The sequence below is a fragment of the Cyprinodon variegatus genome, unplaced genomic scaffold (assembly GCF_000732505.1).
Source record: "Cyprinodon variegatus isolate N-32 unplaced genomic scaffold, C_variegatus-1.0 Scaffold441, whole genome shotgun sequence".
In the NCBI taxonomy this organism is placed as follows: Eukaryota; Metazoa; Chordata; class Actinopteri; order Cyprinodontiformes; family Cyprinodontidae; genus Cyprinodon; species Cyprinodon variegatus.
The window spans coordinates 634,051-658,342 of NW_015150894.1; the positions used below are offsets into that span (position 1 = coordinate 634,051).

At 37.8% G+C, this 24,292-nt stretch overlaps 3 protein-coding genes across 3 annotated transcripts in view; 1 reads left to right on the forward strand and 2 right to left on the reverse strand.

Moving 5' to 3' along the window:
* The window catches only part of mrpl36 (mitochondrial ribosomal protein L36), a 3,245-nt gene extending 2,018 nt beyond the window's left edge, over positions 1-1,227 (reverse strand). Inside the window, exon 1 of the mRNA XM_015388903.1 lies at positions 1,091-1,227. The gene's annotated coding sequence lies outside the window, so the exon portion shown is untranslated. The remainder of the gene's footprint in view (positions 1-1,090) is intronic.
* Positions 1,228-1,423: 196 nt separating this feature from the next.
* Positions 1,424-5,449, forward strand: ndufs6 (NADH:ubiquinone oxidoreductase subunit S6). Its single transcript, XM_015388902.1, has 4 exons — positions 1,424-1,600; positions 1,939-1,992; positions 3,848-3,970; positions 5,330-5,449. Exons 1-4 carry the CDS (start codon positions 1,457-1,459, stop codon positions 5,396-5,398), a joined length of 390 nt encoding a protein of 129 aa, XP_015244388.1. The 5' UTR covers positions 1,424-1,456; the 3' UTR covers positions 5,399-5,449.
* Positions 5,450-17,807: 12,358 nt separating this feature from the next.
* On the reverse strand, positions 17,808-22,791 carry irx4 (iroquois homeobox 4). Its single transcript, XM_015388905.1, has 6 exons — positions 22,309-22,791; positions 21,123-21,284; positions 20,894-21,003; positions 20,439-20,595; positions 18,912-19,065; positions 17,808-18,827 (listed from the first exon to the last, which is right to left on the reverse strand). Exons 1-6 carry the CDS (start codon positions 22,351-22,353, stop codon positions 18,280-18,282), a joined length of 1,176 nt encoding a protein of 391 aa, XP_015244391.1. The 5' UTR covers positions 22,354-22,791; the 3' UTR covers positions 17,808-18,279.
* Between the last annotated feature and the right edge of the window lie 1,501 nt (positions 22,792-24,292).

A 24,292-nucleotide genomic window follows, 5' to 3' on the forward strand; every position in this document is an offset into this window, starting at 1 on the left:
GCATAAAGCCCACTGTTCTCATTAAGCCATTAAAAAGAAAGAAAAACGAAGAAACAAGTCACTTCAGGTGTTTTATAAAATCTGCGAATCAGGAAATTCTCTATATAACAAACTGAACGATTGTTGTTCTCTACTTTAAAAAACACTTTAGATTGTAAAATGGAAAAGTGTCCTATTTTTTTAATATATATTCTTATTTAAAAAGTAAATGTATAAAATGGATGCATAAACACCTCCTTTTATTTCAGTGTTGAATTCTGTTAAAGGTAACAGATTATAATTGAAAATTACTCCGGACCTTTACTGGTTGATGATTTTCTTTATTCGGACCCTGCTGATTTTTAATTGTTGACCCCTGGTCTATAGTATAGTAAAACACCTGCTGTTTGAAAGCCTCAGTAGTTCAAATAACTATTTGCTGTTTAATACCCTGTGCAATAACCTGTTTTTATCTGATATCCAGTGCAATAGCTATATATATATATATATATATATATATGAGGACTATATTTACTGTATATGCATCTTTTCCTCCGTTTGGCACTTTCTTTTTTTGGACTATTGAGCTGATGTAATGAGTAAATATATCCACTGTGAGATCAATAAAGTCAATCAATCAATCAACATTAGTAACAAACAGCATTTCTCACACAATCACCATGAACACACAGTAAAACATGGTGGTGGCAGCATCATGCTACCGAGCTGCTGTGTCCATTTCCTTCAAACTTAATAATTATATAGTCATTATTTTTGCAAATATCTAATCAAAAACCAATAAAACACATAAAATACATTAAAGTCTACGGTTGTCAACATGATTAGATGGAGAATATAAGGGGATAAAAGCAACAATGCAACACAGAACACACCCAAACATGAATTTACCATCTATTTCAGGTTGTATTAGTTAAAAAGAGAACCTAAAACAACAAAAGACTGTTCATGAAGAACGACTATGCAACATAAACCAGAAAGTCAAGTAAGTTTTAGCTTGACCTGCTAATGCTAAAGTCTAATTTACGGGAAGGCGTACATAGGCGGTTTGTCATAACGCAGTTGGTTAATTAAGTCAAAAATGTAAGCAAACCTGTTATATTTTAGGGAATTCAAGGCATGGATTTTATCACCGATAGTTGTCTTTGAAACGTCGAAACAAAACCGCAATGCTGCTCTTGGCGTTTGCTTCTCACTGAAGCGCTTCCGGGTTAACAGTTGGGTAAATTTAACCCACACTTTTGCCTGTTCAGGTTGTTTGACTGCATGGCTTTAAACTTATATCTTATAAATATGTGTATATGTAATTTATAGTTTCATATATTATATTTAAACAGTTTATATAAACTTTATTCGACACATTAAAGTACATTTTTGCTCAGTCCTAGGCTAGTGTTAGAGCCTGACAGGCAAAACTCCTGATACATTAACAGCCGCTTCTTTGTGAACTGTTGTAAACATGGCGGCCGCGGTGTGCAGAGCTCTGTCCTTCACTCGAAACGCTAAGGCGCTGGTTCAACCTTTAAGGTTGGCTGCTGTACCCGTCCACCGATACAGCTTAGAAGTTTCCAGCACCGGGGAGACTGTCACTCATACTGGCCAGGTAGCTTTTAATATTTAATTTGTTTTTAGTGCTGAAAGCTAGGCCGACGGTTAGCTCTCTGTTAGCTCACCTTAGCCAAGTTCAAATGTTGATGTAGCTCTATTATCGGACAGATCTGTGTTACAGTAAATGTTTCTATATTTGATCAACTTTTATTAGCACCCAATAGATTTTTTTTTATCATACATGAATTGTGTATTTTATATACAATTGTACTTTGTTGAAAAACAAATAAAAGCAAGCGAAATATAATGCTAACTAATAAAATCTTTGTAAAAGCTACAAAGTATATGTTGTCTATTTAACCCTACATAAAAGCTAAATGATATTTCTTCCAGGTGTTTGATGAAAACGATCCCCGGAGAGCCAGATTTACTGGTAAACAGAAAGAGGTAAGTGTTCAAAAACACGTCAACGATAAGACCCATAAAATAGTTTGGAATCAAGCAGCTGAAATGGACGTTTAGTAACAGCAACATAAGGGCAGATAAGCTCTATAATAGAGCTGTAGGATTGTGATGATTGTAGTATCATGAGTAATAGTTGTACCACGTCAAATAGGATTGTTGTTTATTTGAGAAAGATTTCATCCTGAGGTGATGAAACAAAGTGCTTTGAGAGAATACTGGCATGGTCAACTCATCTTCTTTGTCTCCATCACTGAAAACACAGGTAACCAGGTTACTAGCAAACAGGCACATATCAGCTGCTTGGAGAACTGGAGGTGATCCATAGTGTCGTATTGTGCATTGATTTAGCTGAGACATTGTACATCTTTCAGCTTGACATTGGTGCTTTATAACGTTCCTAGTATAATATTTTATGGGAATCCAATATGAAGAATATTTCATAAAGATAAGCACCGTTTATTTTTATATTAAACAGATTATAAGCCAGTTAGGACAAAATTGACGTAGAGGTTCTATCATGCTTTGGGACTTTCTCATTTAACTTCTGAATGAAAACACTGCAGCATCTCACAATAAAATATAAACTAGGGTTGTAAATTGTTTCAGTTAATAATTTTGAAGAAAATGGTTCCTTAAAGTTAGTGATGGTGAGATGAAGCCTCATGAGGCATTGAACCATTTGGCCAAATTGCTTCAACGATCACCACAGTTCATGAAGGCTATTGGTGGAGTGCAGAACTACAGTTAGTAATAAAAATAGTTTTTGTTTTTCCTTTTCCCCCCTTTTAAGTTCCTTTGAAATTGTTAACTGTTAGTATGTATAATAAAATCTTTTGTAAATTGTAAAAGTGTAAAATTTGTTAGAGCAATCATTTAAGGTGCACAGTTTTTCTGCCAATTTAGTGAAATAAACTCAAGCAGAGAGTGAAAGTGTTTGTGAAAACTGGGCAATGATGAGCAAAATTAAAGGTGTTAGACATTTTTATTCAAACATAATAGTTTTTTCCACATTTTTTGGTTTTAATCAGGTTGGAAGCTGTGTTCAACCAATCTTTTGGCTAAACCGACCTAATTTGGCAGCGTTTTTACTAATCTATATTTTTACTGGGGCAAACCAATGCAAAATAGTCTCATCAGCCAAAATAATTAAGTTTAATTGCAATTTTCAAAAGGCAAAGGTAGGTCTTGAACCATGAACCTCCAGAGTTAGTCTGTGTCTTACAACTGACGCCACTTATGTAGATCACTGTTGAATGGAGAAAATACTCCTTAATAGTGACGTGCTAATACTAACTTTGTCCGGTGGCTTGCTCAGATTTTGATCATTACATTTATTCTCACCAAAATGTTTTAACTACTAGATTGGTTTGAAAAACAACCAATTTATTCTTAGAATCTATCCAAACTCTATCCAGCTGACAGCAACTCTCCTCCAAACTCCATCATCTTGACTGAACACTGAGGCAGTTTAGATGCCTGTCAAAAGTGGTCACGTGGTATCATGGTACTGAGGCCTCGGACGTCATTAATTTTGGCGCCTCCTCTAAATGAATCACACTTAACATGCGCTTCGGGGAAACGCCACCTGCATAACTCGACACACGTCTCGAAGCCTCGGCTCATCTCATAACATCACTACTTAAAGTACGTTTTTGCATAATTAAACCAGGTGAAACAAAAATTTCCATTTGAGTTCTGGATAGAGCATATTGACAGACAAGAAAATGTTTTTTGAGCTTAAATGCAAAATATATATATATATATATATAAAGAATGTTTTGTTCTCATAATTAAACCAAATTTCTCTTCCTTTACTTGTTTGTTTACTGTTTTTAAGGTGAATAAGAATTTCGCCATTGAGCTTGTGTCAGAAGAGCCGCTGACGCACGTCGAGTCCAGAGTGATATCCTGTGATGGAGGTGGAGGAGCACTGGGACACCCCAAAGTCTACATTAACTTGGTAAGATCAAGCAGGTGTATATTTGGATTTTATATAATCAAAAGTATCTTCTAACTTGTACACATTTTCCACCCAAAATGGCAACTCCTGAGGAACTAGTGGCCAAAGATTCGGCTACAGTAGAATATTCATCCCATTTTTTTATTTTACAGCATATCCTGCTGACAAACATAACATGGACATTTATGTTCAACTAACAGACTTCTTCAAAAATAATACTGAACATTTTTATTTGCACATCTTCACTGTTAGTGATTAAAGTGCAGATGGTAGATTTTCCTTTATTATAACCAATGAAGACCTTTAAAACAAAAACTCAGCCATATTCCATAAGGTTCCTGCACAACCCAACAAAGTAGCTCATGTTTAAAGCTGCGTTTGTATCAAACCAAGATGTTTCTGAATGCAAGACTATGATTCCCAGTGAGAAAAAGGAAACTTAAAAGTACATTAGCTGTGAGAAGAAATATATGCATTGGTATTCATTACTTTACTATACTTTGAAGCTATAGCTTCGATAGACATCTATACATTATACATTTATGTACATCTAGACATCAGCTGTCATTACTGGTTTCTTTAGTGATTGTTTACCTGCTGGAAGGAGAATCTGTTCCCCTCCTTTTATGTATTGTAGCAAATCTGCTGTCATTTTAAAAGGAGCTCATCTGTCTTTGATAAAAAGGGATCCTAAAAAAAAGTCTTTTGTTGCCACCACTGGGTTTTTATTATGAAAAGGTTTGTTTGGGATTACCCTAATCTCTTAGAAGTGCTGTTCAATCTCCCTGAGTTGAGTCTCCTCTAAACACAGCATCGTAATCTACTCCTGTGCTTTATGCCCTGCATGGTTTCCAGCTAACCTTGAACAGGAAATTTTGTACCTTCCTTCCATCTTGCCTTTTTGTCCTCAAAGACTAGATTTGTTAATATAATCTAATAGTTTTCTTCCAGAGTTACTGTTGGCCTCTTGGCTTCTTCCCAGACAACTTTTTCTTAAGTTTGCAGTAGAAAATTATAATGTATCGAATGGCAATCATCATAACTCTTCCAACTGATGCTTGTCTTTGATTACCGAAATACTAAACTTGGTATGGAAATTGTAAAAATAAGGAAAACTTTCGTCCAATCATAATTTCAAGTTGTAAATCCCAGGGGAAAATAAAAAATGTCCTTCAAATATTTAGAAGTATTTGTAAAATAGCCAGTTGGAAAGTGAGGACTGTGTAAAATTACCTCTTTTGCTGTAATTGTCGTATTAAAATACTTCTACCTAAATGTAGGGCTCATCACCAGCACCTAATAAAGCAGTTGGGTTGGATATAAACTTTCCACTAATAATTTCCCTTTCATCCTTGGCAGGATAAAGACACCAAAGTAGGGACGTGTGGCTACTGTGGGCTGCAGTTCAAGCAGAAGCATCATCACTGAAGCATCAGTCCTGTACTCGCTTCTCTGTATAAAATAAATTATGTTAACTGGGTGTGCATTTTGTTTTTTTATTTAAAAACTTAAGTAACCTTGTGCATTTAAAGAGAATTCATTAGCATGTAAATGAATTTTACTTGAGGCCTGGATGTTGCCATTGAATGCAGTTTTAGCATTTGACAGACAGAGGTCAGCATTGTCCCATATATGTGTACAAATTGAGACTCCAAGGATTAAAGGGTTCTTATTGTCATTAAAAACTTTTTTTTTTCTCTTTTAATTGGGAAATGAAATAAAAGTATTTATTTGCAGTGCTTTCATAGGCCGTAACTTCAATGTGAAAAGTAGGGTTCACTGCTGCACACAACCACAGCATCAATTCAGCTTCCAGGCCTTCCTGATGAGACACAACAGAGCGGAACAATTCATGTTTGAAGAAGGATCGTATATATTTTTCATCAGGGTTTATTCTCCATAGACCTCTGCATGCCAAATTGGCCCGTTCTTGGCTCAGGCTCCAGACACAGTTAGCGTGTTCGGTCCCTAGTGATGCAGCCAGTGGAACTGCATTTTTCCACTCCACAGGGCTCAGGTTGGAAGGGAGGGGTTGTCAGGCTGATATAATTGGCCCTGGTGGCTCCTGGAAGTACGCCCTATCCTGTAGTTAACCTCATCTCCAGTCAGACCGCAGTGAATGATTGAAGGGGGGATGGAGGTGCTTTGTTAAATCGAGGCGTGTGAACTGGGTCGGTGTCAGAGAGATGACTGCTTGGTCTGGCGGTCAATATGTCTGGTTGGTTCAGAGGTGACGGGTGGTTGAGTCGGAGGGATAGCCGCTGGCAAAATTTACTGATGAAACTGAGCATATGAATTGAGCTGAAGGACATAGTGTTTTTTTTTTCTGTACTGGGTTTTACAGCAGCATTGAATAATTCAATGCTCTTAAACGCAGGCTTTCAATTCACTTTGGATGAGCTTGGCTCTATGCAAGTATTTTCAAAGGACGGCCTTTCAGTGGTATAGATCTGTATCTTAAAACTTTCCTTGCTCCAGTTTGTTGCATCCATTCATACGTCCACCAATCTATGTTTGTCCATTAGTCTGTCATTGTGCTTTTTTTTATTTTTTACTCCATCCTTTCGCTAAATTGTATCCGTCTATTAACCCTAGTTATCAATATTCCAGTATTTATTCATGTCTATGATCCATCAGCTTTTTTCCATTTATTTATCCATCTTTGCCATCGTGCCTTTTTTCCATCATTTTACCTATTTCTTCATCCATGAGTTTGTATGCTCATTAATTCTTTTGCTCTGATCCATCAAAGCATTTGTTTTTCCATCTTCCATTTAAACATTTGTCCCAAAAAATAAAGTCAAAACATAAACAACATAACTTTAATCAAATCAAACCACTGTGAAATCAAACTCCACTTTGAAAGCAACACTGATTGACAATCAGTTTCACATGCTGTTGTGCAATGGATTAGACAGAAGGTAGAAATTCTTAGCAATTAGCAGGACAAACTCAAAGAGTGGTTCTGCAGGTGGGGTCCACGGACCACTTCTCAGTACCTACCGTATGCTTTCTGGCTGATGTTTTGGTCACTTTTGAATGTTGGCTGTGCTTTAACACTCCGGGTAGCATGAGAAGGACTCTACAACCCACACAAGTGGTTCAGGTAGTGCAGCTCATCCAGGATGGCACAGCAATGCGAGCTGAGGCAAGAAGGTTTGCTGTGTCTGTCGGTGTGGTTTCCAGATCTTGTTGGTGCTAACAGGAGACGTGGAGGAGGGTGACAAGGGCAACAGCCCAGCAGCAGGACCGCTACATCTGCATTTGTGCAAGGAGGAACAGGAGCACTGCCAGAGTGCTGCAATTTCAGCTCCAACAGGCCACAAATATGCATGTCTCTTTGAAAATGTTATGAAACTGACTCCATGAGGATGGTTTGAGGGCCCGATGTCCACAGGTGGGGGTTGTGCTCACAGCCCAACACTGTGCAGGAAGCTTTGCATTTACTAGAGAACGTCAGGATCTGTAAATTCACCACTGGCACCCTGTGCTCTTCACAAATGAAAGCAGGTTCACACTGAGCACATGTGACATATATGACAGATTCTGGTATCACTGTGGAGGGCGATCTACCGCCTGCAACATCCTTCAGCATGACTGGTTTGGCTCTGGGTCAGTAATGTGTGGTGCTGCATTTCGTTGTAGGGCTGCACAGACCTCCATGTGCACGCCAGAGGTAGCATGATGGCCATTAGGCCCTAAGATGAGATCCTCAGACCCCTTCTGAGACCATATGCTGGTGTGGTTGGCCCTGGTTTCCTCCTAATGCAAGACAATGATGACCTCATGTGGCTGGAATGGGTCAGCAGTACCTGCGAGATGAAGGCATTGAGGCTATTGACTGGCCTGTCCGGTTCCCAGACCTGTACTGATTAAGCACATCTAGGACATCATCTCTTGATCCATCCACCAACGTCATATTGCACCACAGACTGTCCAGAAGTTGCTGAATGCTTTAGTCAAGGTCTGAGGAGATCCCTCAGGAGACCATCCACCACCTCTTCAGGAGCATGCCATAGCATTGTAAGGGGGTCAAACAGGAATGTAGTGGCCATAAACAATACTGAGCCTCATTTTTACCAGTTTTAAGGAAATTACATCGAAGTTGCATCAATGTTTTTCCACTCTCCTATTGTGTTTGACTAAATCCATTGATTAATACATTTTATTCCTTTTATGATTTTTGTGTGATTTTGTTGTCAGCACATTCAACTTTGCACAGAACAGAAGTATTCAATAAGAATATTGCATTAATTCACATTGGGATGTGTTATTTGAGTTTTCCCTTCATTTTTTGAGCAGTGTATGTATGTAGATATACATACATAAGCATACAGCATCAGCAGCACATTTTTTTATTGTATTTTTATTTTTTTAGGCATATGTGATTTTGGTTTTGTCCCTCTGGCTATGACATAACAAATTAAATAAATATATATATTAGATATAATTTAGTATTAAAACATATAAAAAAATTCATTAAGTTATGACATAACATTATGACATTTTTCTTTCCATCATCCATCTGCCCATGTTCCATCTGTTCAATCCCTCTTTCCTTTATTCAACAACTCATTTGTCCGTCATCCCATTTACACATGTACTGTTAGTCTATCATTCATCCATTTGTTTGTCCTCTTTTTCATCCAACTGAGGTATTTACTAGGGGTATGAATTGGCAAGAACTTGGCGATACGATAGACCTATGTATCACAATGCGTGAGTCACAATACAATTTATTCCGATGTATTGCAATACATAAAAAAAGACGATATATTGACTCAAATAATAATAGCATAGCTCTGGACAACCTCAAGAGATCTTGTTGTTGCTCTGGTGCGGCTGGAACAGAGAGCCTAAATAATATTTCTTTGGGGGATGCACTGCCAACCGGAGGTTTAAGAGTGAAATAAAAGTAAGACGATGAAATGGATGTTTACCTATAAATATAATTCTAAATTTAAGATCCGTTTGAAATTATTGCCCATATTGTCTAATGAGATACTGTCATATTTTCATTTTGAAGTGATGCAAATGTTATCTAATGAATTATCAGGATATTTGACATATTCAACTTTTTCTTAGAAATCCTAAAATCAATCAAAACATCTGCTTTAAATCCTACTTCAGCTTTTGTAGCTGTACTTTTAAAAAGTCCTAAAAAGAAACTATTTGATGCTGGAAAAGGTTTGGAATTTGGACATGAATGCTGCCCAGGAAGCCTGTAAACACACTACCTAGAATATTAAAGTATTTCCCAACAGTGTATGTGTCAGAGAAATCCAGGTTGTAACGGTACAGTTCCCCAATTTACAGCTAGACTCATTGAGAGGTTCAGTTTCAGAGCGGTTTAATCAGTGCAGGGTCTAACCCTACATCCAGCCATCCTCTTTCTCTTTGCATATTATTAGAAGGTAATTGCAAATACAGCTCTACCTGTTGTTTGACCTGCACTGCTGGGTCAGAACCATCAGGAAAGGATACGCTCAAATGAGACTAATCACATTAGAAATGTCCTCAACACTGGGCAATAGATAATGGAGTTAAATGCCAGGGAGTTCCTTGGTACAGAGTCCCTGCACAACAATCACTCATTTCACACAAAACATCCTCCTCTGCTCTGTAATTGCCCTATTAAAATATTTCTACTTTAAGATGTGTCACATTACAGAGCCCAAGGCTCATTATGGAGCTCCATGCCTCCAATTATCTGAGGCTCCACGTCCAGAAGCCAAACTGACCCAAAAGGGGGCTCACGGGCAGATCTGGGAGCAGCCTCATCCTCCTTAAGTCCACGCTAACTGCGCGAGAGGCAAATCAGAAAGCTGACCTTTGGTCATTGTCTCGAGGCGACTCCACTCGGCTCAGCTTTTGGTCAGGTGACAGAGCCTCTGACCTTTACCATGAAAATAATGACTTGTTCTTGTGCCAAGAGCTCAGGGGGTTACCATGGGGAGCGAGACACCTCTGGCGACACGAGACAGTATTTGGAGGACAGAGTTTGCACTCAGCGCTTTGATAGCCCCAGAAAAAAACCAAAGTGTGTGTGACACGACACAAGAGACTTGAAGCTGTGAGTGTTTGTACGCCAGTGTGTGTGTGAGGATGTGTTTGGATGTACAACAGAGGCTCAGATGGTGTTGAAAGGAAATAGGTGTCAGACTGAAGGGGGAGTAATTTGAAGTTGTCAGAATTTCGTTTTAAGACATTCCATTAGAAATTTTTCAAAGCACGATTCAGGAACACTGTTGGGTAAAAAACAAACACCCCCATGGACACCAGTGAGGAAATTTGGGCAAAATATGTCTGTCTTACTGAGAATTTGAAACTTTTCTCTTGTCTTTTTCTGACTTTTACATCACCTGAACTGTTCTTGAACACTTTGGTGTCCTTCACCAGAAGAGGTTTAATGGTAAAAACGGAAAAGAAGTTTGCTCTTTCTTAGTCATTACTTTGTTGCGAAAATGCTTCTATGGCACCTATCTGCTAATGTGTCCTTTATAGTTGATGCACATATTAAGAAAATGCATGTTTAAGCTGAGCAGAAGAATTCAGCATGTGGATTGCACCAATAGAATATTTGTTCAGCTCTCCCTGCCAACTTCTAATAAAGAGAAAGTGTGGGACAGCCGTTTGTCAGCAGGAAAATATTTTTCCATCACTGGATGCAACAGAATAAGTTTTACCTCCTGAATTTTCTGTATGATTTTCAAAAATGCCAATATGTGTTGTTTCTTAAAGCTTCAAATTTTTAATAAATTAACACCAAACTAAAGGTAATAGAGGGACAAGATGAAGGGAGCTTGAAAAGTTCAGTTTAGGAAACTGGGCATGAAGTTTTCTAAAAGACGTTTCCCATCGGAGGGATCAGAGCCAACTTTTGTTCCCTCTAATTCTTTGTTAGTCCGACAGTGTATTAATCTCAGTTCTCCCCACCACTAATAGAACTGAAAAAGCCTCTTAGATGAGATGCAAAATGTCTTCCAGAAAACTTTGCGTCGAGTTGCCTAAACTGAACTTTTCAAGCTTGAACATGACCTGGATGACTGAGAATCTTCACAGATAAGATTAAAAGATTAGTAAGTTTTCATGTTTGCAAACTTAACTCTTCTACATTAAATAAATATATATATAATTAATTGGCTGCTTGGAAGCATTATTTCAACAGAGATTTAATTATCCAAATAGTGTTCTCTCTCTGTAATAGACTGGCAACCTGTCCAGGGTGTACCCTGCCTCTTACCCATTGTCAGCTGGAGATATGCACCAGCACCCCTCACAACCCCAGCAGGGATAAACGTGACGGAAAATGGACGGATAGATAATGATGAGATAGGTGTGTAGGAAGCATTGTGTTAAGATACCTGAACAACTTCAGCTAACTTCTCCCTGTAGGACAAAGCTTTTTTCTACATCTATAAAAAAAAAGCCAGCCCAACCTAAAAGAAAGGCTCATGTCAACTGTTTTCCCAAGTCTTTAAGAGGTATTATGAAGTTTTCTAATGATACTGCCATCTGTGGTCAAAACAGAGAACTACAGGACCCTTCTCATTCTCGTAGCTTGTGCTCGTACTTGTTTAAATTGAACTTTTTTCACTTTACGTTTGCAAATTTACAAAGTCTTCTAGATTGGACCCATTTAACATGGACGCGCTCGACATCACATTTACTTCCCACCCGAAGTAAATTCTGGGAAAATAGGCTGCAGGTTTACAGATGCATCAGTGCTGAACTACTGAGGTGTCAGACTGCTCATCAAACAATTATTTAGTCATAAATGGTAAAATTAAAAGGCTATTTTAAAGATATTTCTCTATAAAAGCTTAAATAACATCTCTTTAACCACTTTTCACGCCAATCAGAGCAGAGCTTCTTATCATACTATGTTGTTAAGTGTGGCTTCCTTAATAGTTAAGATCTAACACAAATGAAATGAGGGGAAAGGAAAACTGGCAGGATTGGAGAGAGACATCTTGACAAAGAAAGATAAAAAAGGTAGAGAATTCTGGGAAACTGTTATGGAGGGATAATGCAATGTAAAAACCACACATGCTAGAGGCAGCAGAAGCAGCTAGTTCACATGTAAAGTCAATGGTGTACGTGCATCAAGGCGCAGCGACAGGTCCTGCAGCGCGTTTTGAGCAGCAGAAGCAGCGCGTCATGAGCTCAGCATCATACGTGTGCGACGTGCTGCGAAGGCAGCAGATGCTGGAGTTGGAAAAACCGAACATTTCTTGCTCGACGCGCCACATAAACCAATCAGAGAAGCTGATCTGGGAACTGGCAAGGAGACAGACACAGCGGCTGATGTATATCACTATGATCACTTCTCTGAAACAGTTCATTAAGGCCTGAATTAACTCAAAGTGTCGAAACCTGCCAGCAAAATATGTTTCCAACGGCAAAATAATATTTCAAGGTAAGATCGTAATCTTGATGAACTGACTGCACAGATGACATTTTAAGGTGGACTTTCTCATTTAAAAACATATTAAAAGTACAGTATGTTTTACCCACTTATAAAATCAGCTCTCTGCCATCAAACATAGGAGCAGCAGAAGCATCAGACACATCTGGCCACACTTTACTGGGCATCTGACCTTAATGTGGACAAGCATCAGAAATGACGCAGCAGAAGCTTTTTTGCTGCTCTCATTGCTTGTGGTCTGAGCGTAGCATTATTCATTAAAATAAGCCAAGCGATGACGATGTCATCGGCTTTTGTTACAGGCAAAGAAAGGACAGGGTAGCTCCAACCAACACGCATCAGACCCACTTATCCACAGCGCAGCTAGAGCAGCAAAGATGCTTCAGCTGCACGTCAGAACTAAACCTATACAAGCATAAAAAATGAAGCAGCTTGGCATTTTTGCTGCTTCCAGTGCTTACAATCTGATTGTAGCATTAGAGTTACCGGGGCCCACATCAAGGCAAAAACCTGCAATTGTCAAGGTAAAACTTGCTCTAAAGTTAAGTGCTAAGGCTTTTTCAAGTGTTTGAGCTCATAACAGGAACAGGTTAGATGATGTGGCCTTTAAGGGGAAAGAAGCAAAGATATCTGTTATAGATCCATTAAAAATGGACAAATGCAAAATGGTAAGTCCATTAGAGTGACTGGTATATTTACTTATATCAATCCTATATGCTTATATATGCTTATATGGGCTTTATTTATAGTCGGAAAATTGAAATGAACATAAATTTAAAATCATATAAACACTTTCATAAGAACGTTACAGAAAAGTGAGCACAAGTCAACACTTGATGCTTAGTAGCACAGTCTGCTAACTTTTATTTGGATTTTCTGAATGTAATGACAGGTTTGTTTTATATAAACACAATGAAGCCCAACAAAATGCATCTACTGTGGTTCTTTTACAAGTAATATTTAAGTGAAAAGCAGCCTGTGGTTTCATTGTACCGTGGAGGTTGAAATCATGAGGTAAATATCTATAAGGAAGAAGCTGAGAGGACAGATGCATAAAATCTCACAAGGGAAAAAAAGCAAATAAAACAAACAACCCTACTCAGATGTCATGACTCTGATTAACTTTTGGGGAGTACCTACATACGGAGCCCCTCTGATGACATGGTCAAAAAAAATGTTTAATTGTGGCCACGAAGTAGTATTTCGTGCGCACGAAGTAGTATTTCGCGGCCACGCAATAAGTATAACGTGCGCACGAAATACTACTTCGTGGCCACAATTAAACATTTTTTTGACCATGTCATCAGAGGGGCTCCGTACCTACACAATGGGAGTACAACAAGGTTTTGTTTTAGGCACATTGTTATTTCCATTATATATAAGATGTAAATATCAGGATGTATGCAGGCTATACACATATTGTTACATATAATATTGGTATAGTCTGCCAAGTTGTCAAATAATTTGGAAAATCTTAACTTCTGTCATGGTGACTGAACAGGAGGAGAATAAATGGGAGAGAAAAACAAAGACCAGGCTAATTAGCAGATTGGGAGCAGTTGTGAACAGAGGCAAGAAGGGAGCTAGGGTAAAGGAGAGTGACACAAGAGGGCAAACAGGAAATATCCCAGAACTTAAATACAATCAGAAATACCTAGAAAACAAGAATCTAAATAACACCAATGAAAACTCAAAATAAAACTTGAACAAAAACATTACAACTTTGTTGTGTGATTTCTTTTTTTTTCATTTTGAGGAAAAAGCAGTGATGTATTCTTCTCATAAACAGAAATTTAAGGCTTTTTAACCGTCAAAAGTAAAGGAGAAAAATAGACAGGCGTCGTACTGGAGCAGACAAAAACAATGTAAATATAATTTAAATGCACTGATATTTGGATGCATTGAAAAAAAAACACTTTTTTATGCCTCGAAACTATAAAATTGATCTTACTGTGATATTATGTAATATTATGGCTTTCTATTAAAGATACGTTTCATTTGCTACTCCTTAGTTTTAAATGTTGGCAGGGTTGCTATGATAAAAAAAGTTTGTTGTAGTCAAAAAAAGTCTTGAATGAAAGGTATGCAAATGTATTCTGATTTTTACTGTATTACTGTGTATTATGCTTTCAATCCTTTATACCATGTAGTTAGATGGTATAAAGGATTGGAAGCATTTCGGGTGGAAATCTTTAAAAAAAGATTATGAATTCCTAGTGGACCCAAACAATTGGTGATGTGTTGAATGTGAACTATAGGAAAACTCTATATTCTCTATTTGATATTAAAGAATATGCAGCCCAAATAAACAGCATATATCACATACTCTTTAAATGCTAATTAGTAACTGTATGTATAGTTTAGAAAAAAAGAAGCATTGAAAGAAAATCTAGAGTTAACATAATTTGCTCTTCTTTCAAGGTGAATTCATCCCCAGCCATCTAAGAATCTAAAATCTTTTATCGTCTCTCTCTATACAAACATAATGAATCCCTCCAACAGCTAAAGGTGAGAACAGTTCCTAACTCCTATACGATTGCCAGGACTGTTTCTTCATGACATCGCTCCGCTTTGTATCTCCCACGGGATTTATTTTTCCAAGACAGGAACAAAACTGTGTTGTTCCTGGCCTGTTAAATTTAGACAAAGTGAAAAAAGAAATGCGGCTTAGCTATAAAAGATAAATTACCAGCCTGCCACAATGAAGGTCCTGTCAGGACGATAGTTGGAGAAAGAAAAGTTTTATCGAAATAAGAAGACAGATGCCATTATTTATCATCTCAAATCTTACTTATTTATGAAGCAGAAACAGAATGAAATTCTCGGTTGAATTCATCCTGAATTATTTAATCTGAAATGGTTAATTCCATACAAAGCCCAAGCAGATCCCTCCTCTGTTCTGATAAATACTTTATTACCACTCCTAAATAAGAAAAAAAAAAAGGAGCAGGAAGGGAAAAAGATGGAAAAATTGTTCTTTCTGCTTCGTTTTGTGCTGTTTGAGAACATTTGAGATGTTTGTTTTGCAGCTTATTGGAAGAACTTTTAAACTGTATTATACAATCATTCTATTGCCTATAAAGGAAAAACAAAAGCCATGTAATGGATAATGATGTGAGACTTACTGAAAATTATCCAAACACTTCTATGAGTTGTTTTTTTCTTTCACGCTTGTGAGGGGAATCTTCCTGCTGTCCAAGGTTGACAAAGTCACAAGACAACTAATGAAAAGGGACACATCGCTGATTGCAGCTATATCTGGAGCTGAGGTGGAAGTGGCATCGATTTAACAATTTAGCAGCACCCTCCTCTGTGTGTTTCCATTAGTCACGGCTGAATACCACCCACTCCCACCCCCCCATCCACCCACTCTCACACCACCACCCCATCTCAGTCCATCCAAACACACACAAACAAACTCTCTCTCTCTTTAACACACACACGCTTCAGAGGTATATCTTTTAGCTCCAGAAAATACTTTACATCATCTTAAGGGAATTCCATGACAACACGAGGGCACATATAGAGAACACTGCCATGCTACAGAATGCACTTTTTATTTTCGTGATGTGGTGCATTTGCAGGCTGTTGTTCAAGTGTACAGTAGTGTAATTGGTTTCACGGGTGGAAACTGTACAGGATTTTGAATGCAATCACTGAAGTACTATAGAGTCTGCATAGACTGTTTTAAAAAGTCAGGAATTGTTGTGATTTGAAACGGGAGCAGGTGTAAACTGACTGTTCAATGTTAGGTCTCTCAGATGTGGAACAAAGATGTCATATTGCTGGAATTTTAATGGCAAGGAAAGAAAATTGCATTTAAATTTTTTTTTTTCAATAAGCAAATGAAAATATTTTACTAATATTTTATATGTCTGTACTGTCCTCAGTTGGATGCTGTTGTATCAAAAGTTAAACTTTGAGATGCTGGTGTTCATCTGCCGCTCCAGCCTGGTCTTGTCAATCCACTAAGTGCTGGAAAATATTTCTGGATGTTTCATCACTTTTTTTGTTTAATAAAATTGCAGATGGTCTTTGTCTTTTGCTCTCCTGGGACTTGTGGTTGGGAAATTATCCCTCCAGACTCACCATTATCCAGTCAGGCTAATGGGTACATATGGTAGCCTTAACCAACATAATTTTGGTAGAAACAATGGTAAAGTTTGTTTGAAAAAACAGCAACACAAAATAAAAATGTTGTAGTCTCAAAACCTCATTGAAAAAAGCTATGATTTTCAGTACTATTGACAACATGAAAACTTTTTACAAAGTCTAAAACTTTCCATCTCTACAGTTTGATTTAGAGCCAACTAATAAGTTCTAGCTTGCAGTGTAAACAATGTAACCTTATCTGGATGTTCTGACAATAACAACAATGTGATTTGAAAGTTTAAAGGGTTCATATTGTATATAGTTACTTTGTGTTCAATCCCATGGGGTTTAAATACATGTAGTGGTTTAAAATTGCTAGATTTAGCACAACCTGGCTAGGATTAGCCTAATACACTGGTCTGTAAAGAGCTGTCTTGATCTGCAAATGATAATGGGATTATATCCAAAACGTTAAGACAAGAGAAAGCTCTGGAACACACTATCTACCATTATGTCCTGCAAAACGGAGCCTGTTATTTAATCTGCTCTCGCTTGACTAAACGTAGAGGGAACTGATGATGATGTACAGTTGATCCGCTCAGGTTAATACAGCTAGCAACCTTAACCACCAGAGTTTGGCTTTGTAACACTTATGCTGCCCGAATAAGAAAGCTACAAACTCAACAGCAGTAAAATACCTCTAATAAGATAGACTTTCACATAAAGAGCTGTGTATTCTCCTGCAGCAGTTTGTCGCAGTGAGCTTGTCGCAGGTATGACGCAAATAATTTTGATTTATGCCAAATTTTGAAGCATAGTCTGTGCTATGTTATTCCACGCCACAATGTAAGAGGGAGAATGACAAGCTAGCTGTGGGTCTAGATACGGCAGAGGCCGTGAGGAAGTGGAAAAACGCAAGGGGCAAGTTTGTGCGACAACAGATGGACATTAGGGAAAAAAAGAGCGGGCATCCTGGTAGGAAAAGGGTCCCAGCGTTCTTGCGAATGTCGCTCTGCTAGCTGGTCCATCTTTACGAGTCGTTTTCCACAATGGTGGTCATACAAAAAAACAAGCCCGTAAGGTAGCAAACAGGAAATACGCATAGCGTAGAGCGCATGTAGAATTGACCAATCAGAGGCCTCCTGTCTGTGGCACTGAGGTGCATCGGAGTATCTGTGGAAGGGGGGGGGGGGGCATATACGGGTTGACTGCGACACACATGCAGACGACATGATTTCTGAGCATAAATCAGACTTAATTCTTATGAGTTTGAGTTGTTCTAAATGGTCAAAAATAACCTAAACTGGGTCACTGTCTGATTAGCTTTTGACCCTTCTAAGGATTGGTTCAAATTCACAGTAATATGACATCTTTTTATTACACCTGGGGATCCAATTTGCTAATGATGTCTGAAAATGTAGCAGTTTTCTTTAAGAAAGGCTCAGAATTTCTTTCTAGGTAGAAATTACAGTATAGGGGAGTATCAGGGTCAATACATTTGGGGTTAGGCAATAACAAAGGACGATGCAGACAACACAGAGATTTAAGGAGGTTGCATCACTGCCACATGACAGGTACTACATATTTTTTTCCTTTAAAGACTCCTTTACCATTTAGCCCATTATGCCTTACAGTATGGAAAATTAAAACTCTTATAAAGTGTCTTGCATTGAAACAAGCCTGGATTGGTAAATCAGAGTTTGAGGTACAGTCATTCTGTCTGATCGCAAACACAAAATGTAGACTTTTGTTTTTAGTCCATAGGTCCAAGTGCTACTATGTTCATAGACTACAAACATGATGTAGACCGAATGAGTTCGAAGGGTTGCCCAGATGTTTCACTGTCTATCATGGATTCGTTGAGGCCTTTCCACAGCTCAGTTGGTTTGGGCTGCTGGAATGGAGGACCATGGAATACCCCATCCACCCACTCTCTCAGTGTGGCCACTGGTGACTCTTGTTGCCTGTCCATGCTGGTGAGTGCCATGTTTGTTGGGTACACAGGAGAAGAGGACCGTGTTGATGAAAGCATGCACGGAGGGTATTCTGGCTGGGAACTGGCTTCTGGTGGAACGGCTGTGTGTGCGATAGACCAGATTTTTGGCTTGGGGTCAGGACTTCGAATATCTGGATTCATGAAGAAAGAGCTGTTTTGAGGGTTGACTGTTGTTAGTTTGGGGCAATCTGATGATGACCTCTGCCCATGTGGTGGATTTGTGTTTGGGTTTGCTTCATCCTCCTCTGGTTGAGCATGTGACTTAGGGTCGCTATCAGACGCGTCTGACTCCACCATGTCGAAGTCCTCAGGGTCACTCTGCAGTTCAGCACATCTTTGATCTGCCAAAACAACCAAAGCAGGTAACAATGAGACTTTGACTTGCAAACTGAACCCAAAGAGAAACCATCTCTGGTTTGCCTTACCATGAATGTGTGTGCTACTTCTAAGCGGCTTCTCGGCTTCCCTGCTGTCTTCATCACAACCTCTTTCATCAGAACTTTTACAAGCTCTGGGTGACCATGTCACTTTGTTTTCTTTTTTCAGTCTCCTGCGGGCATTGGCAAACCAAGTAGAGACCTGGCAGGCAAAGATAAACTTAAAATGAGTTGGTAAAAGGAGTCACTAGCGATCGACTTGAATTTTTTTTTTTTAATACCATCTTTTTTCCAAGATCTGGAAGTGCCTGTCACTCCTCTTAAGCTTTAACATGTCTACTAATATTTAGATCTACTGTAGACACACAGGATCAGTTAAGTGTACCCAAATAGGGCAAAAATATTATTTGCCCTGTTTGTTTGAATGCTTGGCACACAAAACACATATCCTATTAAATATCAAATTCAAGCTGTTTTTGCAAATATATTTCTTCCTGGCAATTATGAATCAATTTATTGCACAGCTCAGAGTAAATTTTCATTTAAAAGAAGCGTTATTATTAAGGGTTTTGATGAGATGTTGTAAAATGTTCCAATATTTCCCATCAGATGCTCATAGTGTCAGCATATCATCTTGCATATTCAATGGGTGAAGTTAGCATTAGCTATTATAATGAGGAATTCCTTTACATTGTCCCCACATGCATGCTTAGTATGAAGGGTTGCTGCAAAGTCAAAGACTCAATGGAGTCAGTAACTTTTAAAGTTCTAAGATAGAAAACTTTTACTAATTGTTCTAATAAACTGAATGAGTTTAATATAACCAGGGAAAAATTGGAATTGAATTGTCAATAGAATTGAAATGTTTTGACTATTTTTGTTCTATATTAAAACTGGACCTGTTTCTCTTATAAAATGCCTAGAGATTTACATTTACTTTTAATTGGGGCTAAATTGAGTCCTTGATATGAAAATTTGAAGAAAAAAAAGGAAAGGATGTATTGTAGGATTGGGCTTCACCACTTTTAAATTGTATTAGAAAATAAAAAAGTCCAAATTAACAAGACAAGATGGGAAAATACAACTACTGTAGGCGTTCTTATCCCATCCCATAAGCATTAAGCACTAAGTACTATCAGTGCCAAGCCAAAGGGCCGTTTCCAATTTTAGCAGGTCTGGAGTACATTTTTCATAATTAAATCAGATACATCCAGACTTATGAATTCTACACTAAACAGACATTCCTTATAACACAGCTTGAGATGAGTGAATCCTTTGGTCTACATGTGAAAACACATAAAAGGAGCATTTTCAATACTTTCTTAGCGTTAAAATTCTTTATACTGTATGAATGAGGAAAGTTTGAAAGGAATATTTACAGATTATTTAAAACGCAGCTGGTGGTTTTGTAAAGGCATTGATCTACTTTTAAATAGTGTTTCCTAGAATTACACTTAAATCTTGCTTATTTAGATTACCTCCATACCGTCTGTGGTTTGCTTCCTGAGCTGGAACCTTTGCTGCATGTGTAAGTATGCATTAAAAAGTTGACAGGTTAAGCGTTTCACAACATACCTGTGTGAGAGTCATCCTTGTGATGATAGCAAGCATGATCTTCTCCCCCTTGGTGGGGTAGGGGTTCTTCTGGTGCTCCTGCAGCCAGGCCTTCAGCGTGCTGGTGGTCTCCCTGGTGGCATTTTTACGACGGGAGGAGCTATCAGAGCAGGAATACCTGAGCCAGATAGATAATGTACACATATAGATCATGAATAACGGGTAACAAATTTGTTGTAAGAAACTCATTGCTAAAATATATATTAATTATATTTCAAATGAAGACAAATCTCTGTAGGTGATTAGTTTTACAGCAATGTGTTTGTATATGATAATACTGCAAGTTATGATTAAATATATTATTATAAAAAGGTTAAAAAAATATAGATTATGTTTTTACAAATATGTGATTATAAAAGTAATCCTAGTAAAGGATTCAAATTTCAATATTTCTCAATCAAGTTAAAAAAACTTACCCATATCTGTCATAAGGATATTGTCCAAATGTATATTCATAAGGATAATAGGCAGAGGTCTGAGATGTCCCCAAATGCACGGGTGCAGCTTCTTTGGGATCTAGTGGCCCCTAAAAGTGTTAAAGTTTAAATGTCAAGAATGCAATCTCCCTACATTCCTTTCTGACCTGTGCAAAGTGGTTCCATTTGTATTAGTGCTAAAAGCAAAAAGGTGAGGCCTGGCACTCACCCTGGAATAGAGAGATGAGGCATCGCTGGCGCATGTGTTGTAGTAGCTGTGTGTCTTTGGATAAGCGCCGCCGTAGACCCCGATGCTGCTTCCAGAAGGAAGCTGATGTCCTGGCGAGCGAAGCACTGGGTGCGATGCAGGAGAACTAGAGGTCATCAGAAACTAGAGAGAAATCAAAAGAAGTAATTTTATTAGTCTCACCTACAAAAAATTATGATAATACACATGTACAAATTACACTGATTTGACTGTTTTTGCATGTAAACATCAATTAGGATAACAAACTCATCAATTGAAAGGTAAAACAAAACTAAAATCCACATTTTATGTAGGTAACCCATAAACATTATAGAAACATCATATAAATGGTATTCTGAACTCAATATTTCTAATTAGTATAATGCACAACTATAACGTTTTAAAATAAAAAATTAGTAAAAACTAGGTAAATAATAATAAAAAATTTGCAGATTTAAACAAAATATTGTAAAAAAAAAATTCTACAAATTAATATTTGAAAATCTTTGTTTAGTGTAAAATTAAAACTACAACAGCTTATAAAATTATTAAAAATAAATAAATAAAGCAAATTTTTTACATTTAAGCTACATAAAACTTCATTAATCACAACAATGAAACAAAGGAAGCAGAGAAAATGAACACGAACTCATTTACTGAAAAAAACACAATTAAAATGCATACCCAAAAAAAAAAGTCAACAATACATTTAATTTATTAAATAATTTACTCTAAAAGAGGTAAACTAAATGTATTAAAATTAAACTAATATATGTAAAATTAAACACAAAAAACGGTGATAAAATTCATTAAATAAACCGTAATGTAAAAATATGTTAAATAAAAAGATTAAAAATCAATATAAAGTCACACCAAATGTGCCAAAACATAAATAAACAGTAAAGGCAAAAGCATACAACAAAAACTATTAGTAGAAAAATAAGAAACTAAATGAAAAAGTAAATCATATTTAGAGGGAAATGTTAAAAATATATAGGTAGGCTAAAATAATTTGCAAAGAAAGTCATTGTGGCAAAATACTGTTTGAGTTTGCGCACTTTCTTTAAGATCTAAAACATGGGACAGTTTACTTAAACTGATTGCTTCTGATAAAACAAACTTTAAGTTTATATCTATCAATATATCTTTTAATTGAAAAGTACTTCACCTGTGGTGTGGTGGAGTAGGAATATCCCAGCTGTGAGTAAGCCATGGTTCAAAGTATGAAAAAAACGCAAAAGCAGGAAGAAAAGCGCGTGGCCAGATCCAACAGCATCCGTGCCGCACAGAGGCTGTTTCCCCGCTGATACTAAATCAGAGAAACTTTTATTTCCGTTGCAGTAATCACTTTGTTTAGATCATAAAATCGTCTAACCCTCTGATCCAAACCGTGGCGCGCAGTCATTTACGCACCGCTGTCATCCAAGAGCGCGTCTGGAAGGAACTTCTCCGCTTTACTCACTTTCTACACCCTCCTTGCTCTCTTACAACCATCAGTCAGCTCCAGCTTTGATCTAAGCATGCGTCCTCCTGCGGTGCGCTCTTTGGACTTTAAACCGCATCTCCCTCTGACGTAAGCCCGGTGCGCATCAGGATGAAGGAACTCACCCAATTAATTCCCTCCCAGCTTCCTTTTCAGCCCTCATCCAGGAGGACAGCTCTGTGCTTCTAAGATCTGGTCCCCCAGGCGTAAAGAAAGCGTGATCAATTCTCCAAATAAACACCCACAGCTGCATGTCTGCACCTATGCACACATTTCTCCCCCTGCATGGCCAGAGGGGCGTGGGTAGGAGAGGGAAGGAGATCAGGGACGTGATGCGTTGACACCACATTGACACGAGATGATTGATGACTACAACCTGATATTAGCATAATCGTTTTGCCTCTGTAGTTTAGATAACTTGTCACCACTGAGAAATCTCGCTGTCACCCACGTATTCATGAGTGGGGGAAATTTCAGGTCTCCCCCGAGCAAATTAATCAAACAATAAACAGTCCACGCATTCCCTTGAGTAAGCACCTTTAGCAGCTGAATGGCTTGTCATGTTTTTAATAACTAAGTCTTAAGATGTGCAGATGAAGTGGAAAGGCTTTTTCTTTAATCTGCTGCCTTTCGGTTGCAGAAGATGTTTTTTGTGGATTAAAGAGCTAAATGGGCAAATTGTGATAGATTAAAAATGCAAAAATGTTTGCATGCTGTAAGAATTAACGAACTGCAATTGTGAGGAAAAATAAGTAGGAAGGAAAGTAAGTTGGGGAGTGTGAGAAATTGAATTAAATAAAGGTGTTAGTAATAGATTTTCTTTATGTTCCCCCCTTTTCACTTTTCAATTGAAGAATAATGAATTTCAGACATTTATGATTATCATTTTTTGTCTGTTATGCCAAGTAGAAAACCAACAAGACTACAATTATTTTATTGGTTCCATTTTGCAGAAATATAGAAATTTTTTAAACCTTTAAAATTCTCACTGTACCCATCCTTGGTACTTTGCATATTTAATATCCCGTTGTGGGGGAAAAAAAATAAACAAAGCTCTCCCAGCAAAAATGTACCCCACCTAACTCTAGAGAGTCATTTGACATTCCCAGCTCAGAAGGAAACTATATGCTCTCCAGCTCTGAGCTCTTAGTTGAATGGAACCCCTTAATCTACCTCTAAACTTGAGCGCAGCCTCCTGGTGAAGGAATCCCATCCCTGGATGTTCACAAATTTCAGGTCAGCATCTGCGGAAGACTGCCTTTGTTTTTCACTTGTTTTCTATTTCCTTAATTAAACTTTATTGAAAATGATTTAGGGAGTAAAATCACATACAATGGACACAAATGAGGGAAAGGAAGGTGAGAAAGAAAGAGGGTATGACAACATTCGGGAGATAAAAAGAGATGGAGACAGTAAAGAGTGCACGAAAAGAGAGAAAATAAAACAAAACAGCTAAAATAGACAAGACAGAAAATATACAGTAACTTCTAAAAGTCCATATCCCTTAGATAGGGATAACCGCTACAGATGATTTCATATTTTAACTTTTGCTGACTTAGCAGTAAAGCACTGATATCAGCTATTTTTTGTTTGCTTGGTCTTTTATCTAATCAAATCAAGTTTAAATGGAAACCAGTTAATGGCAAACTTTTAAATTCCAAGGATCCAA

Coding starts and splice junctions, on each gene's coding strand:
- ndufs6 (XM_015388902.1), top strand. CDS start 1,457: ATGGCGGCCGCGGTGTGCAGAGCTCTGTCCTTCACTCGAAACGCTAAG. Junction 1,993..3,847: donor TTACTGGTAAACAGAAAGAG/GTAAGTGTTCAA, acceptor ACTGTTTTTAAG/GTGAATAAGAATTTCGCCAT. Junction 3,971..5,329: donor CCAAAGTCTACATTAACTTG/GTAAGATCAAGC, acceptor CATCCTTGGCAG/GATAAAGACACCAAAGTAGG.
- irx4 (XM_015388905.1), bottom strand. CDS start 22,353: ATGGCTTACTCACAGCTGGGATATTCCTACTCCACCACACCACAG. Junction 21,285..22,308: donor CCTACTCCACCACACCACAG/GTGAAGTACTTT, acceptor ATTTCTCTCTAG/TTTCTGATGACCTCTAGTTC. Junction 20,596..20,893: donor TATCCTTATGACAGATATGG/GTAAGTTTTTTT, acceptor TATCTGGCTCAG/GTATTCCTGCTCTGATAGCT.